At 32.7% G+C, this 6,749-nt stretch overlaps 1 protein-coding gene across 1 annotated transcript; it reads right to left on the reverse strand.

The window, feature by feature from the left end:
• Positions 1-4,435: 4,435 nt before the first annotated feature.
• Positions 4,436-6,170, reverse strand: lepb (leptin b). The gene is made up of 3 exons (XM_074625388.1): positions 6,015-6,170; positions 5,418-5,562; positions 4,436-5,324 (listed from the first exon to the last, which is right to left on the reverse strand). Exons 2-3 carry the CDS (start codon positions 5,559-5,561, stop codon positions 5,004-5,006), a joined length of 465 nt encoding a protein of 154 aa, XP_074481489.1. The 5' UTR covers position 5,562; positions 6,015-6,170; the 3' UTR covers positions 4,436-5,003.
• Between the last annotated feature and the right edge of the window lie 579 nt (positions 6,171-6,749).

The following is a 6,749-nucleotide window of genomic DNA, read 5'->3' on the forward strand; positions in this document are numbered from 1 at the left end:
TATTGAGTGTTTTGTGTTTTTAATTTGAATTATTTATTGATTGTTTAATATAAAAAAAAATTATACAAGTCTTCTTTTTTTTGCTCATTAAAATGTAAAATAATGAATTACTTTTTAATTTAGTCCATTTATTCATAGATAAATAATTTGTAAACAAATTTATTAATTTCTATTTTTATTGTTTGTTTTTTTTTGTTTTTTTTTATTGAACAAATTCTGATTTACAAACAACATGGCTCATAGATCATTGAATTAGAGTAAAAGGACAAGGTGCATACAGAACAAGAACAGATAAAATATGTAAAATTATACATGAAAATAATAATAAATAAAATTAAGGGCTGTACCTGTAATTCATATTCTTCTATTATGCGAAGATGTTTCAATGCATTTTTGTTTTTCATGACTTTAAGGGCTTTTATGTTAGAAAGAAACTCAGAATGAAACACATTAAACCTATAGTAGGTTTCACTTTCATATACTTGGCTTTGTGCAAATAAAATTTGTTATCATTTCTATTTTTATTGTACAATTAGTTATGAATCAATTAAATGCTTTATTGCTATTACTGTGACTCTTGTGGTCCTCCACTGTAAACAGGACAGGAAACAAACTATTTTGAGCAGGCATGATGTAGGGCACCTAAAGGCAAAAATGGCCTAAAAAAGGTGAAGTTTGAAGCAGGTGGTGAAAAACATGGCGGATGCTGCAGCCATTTCCAGTGGGGCTTTAAGACACGTGAGTAACTGGTGCAAAGATTAATAAGTACAGAGTCATAAACTTTTAATTTGGGGAAGTAAACGAGGCTTTCTGACTCACTATGACGCAGTTTGTGTTGGAAATAGTTCACTGTTTGAAAGCATTTGAATACAGAACACAATGGCTTCATCTGCTGGTGAAACCCTGGTGTTACACTTTCACTGATTAAATCTGACCACTGTTTGATGAGATTCCCCCCCCCCATCTGATAGGATCTTTGCTTTTAAATGTTTTAAAGGACCCATATCGTGCTCATTTTCAGGTTCATACTTGTATTTTGTGTTTCTACTAGAACATGTTTGAATGCTGTAATGTTCAAAAAATACTTTATTTACCTCATACTGTCGGCCTGAATATACCTGTATTCACCGTCTGTCTGAAACGCTCCGTTTTAGCGCATTTCAACGGAATTGCGTTGCTAGGCAAAAGTTTGGGTCCATGTTTACTTCCTGTCAGCTGATGTCATTTACATACACTTCAACAGGAAATAAATAGATATAAATATAATATTTACGTTTAAAACAGCGTAATGGTCTAAATATTGTATTTTTCTGACATCACAAATGGACAAAAATCCTAATGGCTTGGTTCAAACGCACAATTTCTGAATACGGGCTGTGTGTATCTCTCCGTATATTGAGTGTTTTGATAGTTTAACAGTATTTATGAAACACTTAAACCTGCTTTATAATGTGAAAGACCTGAAAATCGCACTTTTTACAATACGGGACCTTTAAGTGTATGAAATCTATCACCAAAATAGTCAAAAGAGAGATAAGATACAACTTTTGCCAGAGAAAGCTAAAAAAATGACAACAACATAAGAATTAAAAAACACAGCAGAGTAATAAATATAAAGTGTGTAAAAGTAATATTAATAAGTAATATACCAGTGCCTAATATAATAATAATTAAAGTAAGATTAGGCTAGCAAAATAAGTAAATTAAAATAGAACAGTAATATTGCAGTGTTACTTATGGATTTATAGTGAAAATAATTTATTTCCCTTTTTTTCTGGGTAATGTTTTGGATTAAGTAAAAGTAGCAATACTGCAGTGTAAAAATACTCTGTTACAAGGAAAAGTCCTGCATTCACCTTACTCAATTAAAAGTACAAAATTATTAGCATCAAAATATAATTAAAGAACCAAAAGTAAAAGTACTCATGCAGAATGGCTCATTTCAGAATCATATACATTATAAAACTGGATTATAATTATGATGTATTAATGTATGTTACTCAAATGTTGCAACTGGTAAAGGTGGCGCTCATTTTACTGTTACTTTATACTTTTTACTTTTATCTTTTATTAATAATCTAAATCTGCAAATTAACTAAAGTTATCAAATACATCTAGTGGAGTAAAAAGTACAATATTCGCCTCCAAAAAATATTTTTGTAAACGTATAAAATAGCATGAAATGGAAATACTCAAGTTAAGTACCTCAAAATTGAACTTGCACAGTAGTCCCACCACTGGACTGAGGTGAAGGCAATGCTTTAATTGCTATAAGGTGAACATTGTTATTTTTCTTTAATTGAGCCGATCATCTCAGAGATTATATAAAGCCAGTTTAGATGTTTCTTCTAAATCGTCCAGCTCCTAAGGAAATACAGTATATTCATTCAGACCGTGTCATATTACCATTGCCAGTTTTAGCCATTTGACTGTTTTTAATACTGAAAATGAATATTTTAACCTTCAATGCCTTTTATTGGGGTTTTGCTTATGATTAATAGGAAGCTATTTCATAGTCCTTTCCATATAACTTCATATTGATAAAATATATACATACACTCACTGTTGCAAGTAATATCATATTATTTAATACAGTTCTTCTGACATGCCCTTTTAACCTGTACCCTTTTATATACATACTGAACAGTATACATGCACACATAGTTCTCTCTTCTGTTTTCCCCGCCGGAGCCACTATCCCATCTCTGCCACAACAATACGGCTTCATAATTGTTCTCACAAATGTCATTAGATTGCTTTGTTAACATTTTCAGACAGTGTCCATTCTGTGGATAAATACTACTTAATCAGATCTTTCCATGTTGCGCATGTAGGTTTTCTTTGCGGTGTTTTGAAATAAGTTTCCTGTGGAAAAAGAGCCTGTATGAAAAATACATTTATGTGAGAATTAAAGCTGATATAATTTCTTGCATCTCTATCCAAGTTTTGTTCACTTTTGTACAAAAGAAAAGGAATTAATAAGAAAGCCATGAGAGCCATACGTTGCATACAAATTAAAGAAACTGGAATCCATTCGTATTTATATCTATAGCATAATGTGTATTCTTCTCATCAGTTTGTATTGTATATGAAAACATAGATTCTCATTAATGCTCTTTGTGAGGTATAATCACTTCTTCCATTTACTATTATTGTGAGATCTTTTTTCCAGTAGTTATATTAGTAATATAAAAATGAACAATCTTTAGGTTATGCCTCAAGTAAAGTACATTTCATTCAAGTGCATATTTCATACTGATACTGTATATACTGTACAGTGTGATTGTATAGCTACCTTTGTTTGCGTGCGTATTAATACTGTACCGCTTTTTCCACTGTACAGCAGTGACTATACTCATCTCTGTAGATCGTACATGTGAGGGATGAGGTGTTCAGTGTACTGTAATACCTCACAGCTGTGTGTGTGTGTGTGTGTCACAAAGCCGCGCTGCATGATGATGTTAGTATTAGTGTGCTTTTATGTGCGGCAGAGTTCAACCTTTATTGGCACATTTTTGTTCTTTGCCCAAAAATGTTGACCTCCTGCAGAGAATTATCTCCCCCCGGTGTTTTGTATAATTTGAGTCATTTTTCATCTGTTGCTCACTGAAGAAATGATTAAAACAAAGTGCCTTGAACCCAGGATTGAAAAAAACAACATATTTAATCATTTTTATATTTCAAAATGAATATGATTAAAAAAGGTGTAAACATAATAATTAAAGAGTTCACTGTATAAAATAAATGATAATAATAATAGAATAATTTCTTTCAATGTCTCCCATTTTGGAGGACATGAACATTAGAAATGCTATCGTCAAATATGGGCAGCAAAGTACTAAATATAAAACAAATATCATGTTATTATAATATATAATACTCTTAGTCTAATTTGAAGTGACTACCTTTCTCACAGCGAACCCTAGTATATTATCAACAATCACATTATTCTTATTCTTATTCCTATTATCCTGCCATGATAGTTACAAAAAACTTATTTTACATACATTAAAATTGGACTAATATATTGTCTGTTACAAAAACACATTATTTAAATTTCATAATTTATATTTTTGGTATCTTGCTCTTTTGACATTGAATTTAATCCAATAAAATAATAACAATGAATCAAAGCCTGAAATTAAGTCGAATCACTTTTTAAATAAACAATTTGTTTATCATCATGAATAATAATAATAAACATCATAATAATAAAGCATATGAACATTATTTTAAAAAAAAAGTAATTTAAATTTTCTGTTTTTTATTACCTCCGTGGGTGTAATTTTGTGTAACCAGACTTTAAAAACATTAGCAAAAATCTAATTTAAAAATAGCACACAAGTAATGAGATCATTTTAAAAATATTCCCTGACTTTGTGGTTTTAAATCATAGAGGAAAAAAAAAACATTAACAAATTCTACAGACAACAAATAGTGACTAAAATCTTTATTGCAAAGTTTAATATAACAAATGACATTTCAACTAAAAAGTGTCACATCCTACTGACCATTAGCTTAATGTTTCTGCTCAATAACATATCACCATAAACAGTGCACTTCAAATCAAACACCAGTAACATCACACATTCATCAAATAGTTTCCCATACTTTTCCTTAAATATCTTGCATATAATACTATACCCATACCAACATTCAAAATATTTTTCTAAATTGTAAACCACTCTGGAAGAAACATCTGTTACTATCAGTTTTTCAATATTAAAACAATTTGAATATAATTCAAGTCATATAAATAAGTCTACAGATAATACAAAAAAAGCTACAGTTCAAATATTTTTCAAACTATAAAATATTTGTCATACAAAAATAAGCACCTCAAAAGCTATTTTGCATTACATGCAACATGTTTAGCAACCGGAGGAAGAGCATAATTGCAGAAATATAAAAAAAAATAGTTATGACTACACTGAGCTATTTGTGCAAACACGCCTGTATATTAGACATAATGGCAAGGCTTGACATACGCGTGATGTGATTTCTCAGCAGACCTTGAGTTTGTCCTTGTGGAGGAGAAACTTCTCCAGGTAGCGCTGCACCTTGATGAGAGTCAGGTGAAGGTGGCTGTCGGGGAACACGTTGTTGCCGGTCTCTCCTCTGGGTTTGGCCTGGACGGGGCAGTCCGTCGTCACGGCGAGGGAGCGCACCCGTCCCTCCATGCTGGAGACGTCGGCGTGGATCTGGCTGAAGAGCTCCGTGAGGGGGCTCTGCAGTTCGTTATCCAAAAGTCCCAGATCATGGCTGATGCTAGTTAGTCCCTCAATGGAGGGAGTGATGGGCTCTATCTGAGGAGCCACTTGCAACTAAGGAACAGAAGAAAGATGTGAACTAGTTGCTCAATTTGACCCTAAACTCATTATTGCAAGGCATAGAAAAATATATTACTGTAAGCATACCTTTGTCCTCAACTTCTTAATGTGAACAAGGGTTGTCTGAGCTATGCTTATTATGCTTCTGATGGAGTCTCCTTTTGTTGGAAGACTTAAGTATCCAGGAGCCATCGCGAGAGAGACATAGAGAAGGGCCTGAAAGACGTGCATCCTAAAAAAACAAAATACATAAAATAACAATTATTAGTTATATAAATAAGATAAGATAAGATGAACCTTTATTAATCCCCAGAGGGAAATTCAGGTGTCAAATCAGCAACATCAGCAAACAGAGTGAAACACAGGAGAGGTAAAGGTATACAAAAAATTATAAAAACAATAATAGAGATATAAAAGATACAGAGTGAATGGGTGAACATAGTGTGTGCAGTCCGTCAATAAATAAATGTAATATGTGCAATAAATAAATGTAATATGTGCATATGTGCAGTCTATAAAGTGGCATATAGGATGACAATGATACAAATGACAATGATACCATAATAAAAGTCAAATTAATGCATTTTAAATTGTATATTTTTATCCTACAAATACATTAAGCTTGATAGAAATAGTATTATTATTTCTGTCTCCTTTTATTATAAAAATATATAATATTCTTACCTGTCTTTTTCCACTTGTGGCTGAGCTCCTGTAAAACTGGATGACAGAGAGATGACACATGCCTCTCTGCAGGTTTCCCCCCATTTAAATAGTCTGCTCTGAGTCCATTCTCCTCCTCTCTCCTCCCATCCAAACCTAAACCTGAGCCTGACCCCTCACAGGTCAACATATCAACACGCTCTGATTATGCAGGAAATTCACACTAAATGCAATAAAACAAAATAACAAAAAACCCCAGATAGAATACTCTGAGTCATCAGACGCTTGGAACTCGCTCACATCCTGTGTTCTTTAGTTTTGTTTTCACTGTGAGATGATTTCACTTGCGTTGTCGCCTGACGTAAAGCCTGTTTTTGATTTGTTAATTCAACTTCAATTAAACTTATAATCAACCGGAACATGTGTAGGTAGATTGTAGCTGGCAGTGTAAACCCACTAATACCTGCATGTGCATAAATATAGAAACAGATGATAAGGTAGAGAAGAAAAGAAGAAGTGATGTATGCATTTGCCGTCTTGTAATATAGAATAAAAGGCAAGTGAGTCACCATCTTGTTTCCTATAGTCCTCCGTGGATTTTCTCCATACACACGTCTTTGAAATCATTGATCTTATTTTCTTAGATATACATGGAAATTGTGAAATGGATTGTCTTTGCTGGAACGTGGTTCCTGTGACGCCTCATACCTGTTTTTATTACTGTCGTTAGAAGCAAAAGCAGTAAACGAGGAGTTA

Source organism: Sebastes fasciatus, chromosome 23 (genome assembly GCF_043250625.1).
Source record: "Sebastes fasciatus isolate fSebFas1 chromosome 23, fSebFas1.pri, whole genome shotgun sequence".
Lineage (NCBI taxonomy): Eukaryota > Metazoa > Chordata > Actinopteri > Perciformes > Sebastidae > Sebastes > Sebastes fasciatus.

Excerpts from the sequence above, each read along its gene's own strand:
- lepb (XM_074625388.1), bottom strand. The coding sequence starts at position 5,561 with ATGCACGTCTTTCAGGCCCTTCTCTATGTCTCTCTCGCGATGGCTCCT. Across the intron at positions 5,325-5,417 it reads TTAAGAAGTTGAGGACAAAG|TTGCAAGTGGCTCCTCAGAT; the intron begins GTATGCTTACAG and ends TCTGTTCCTTAG.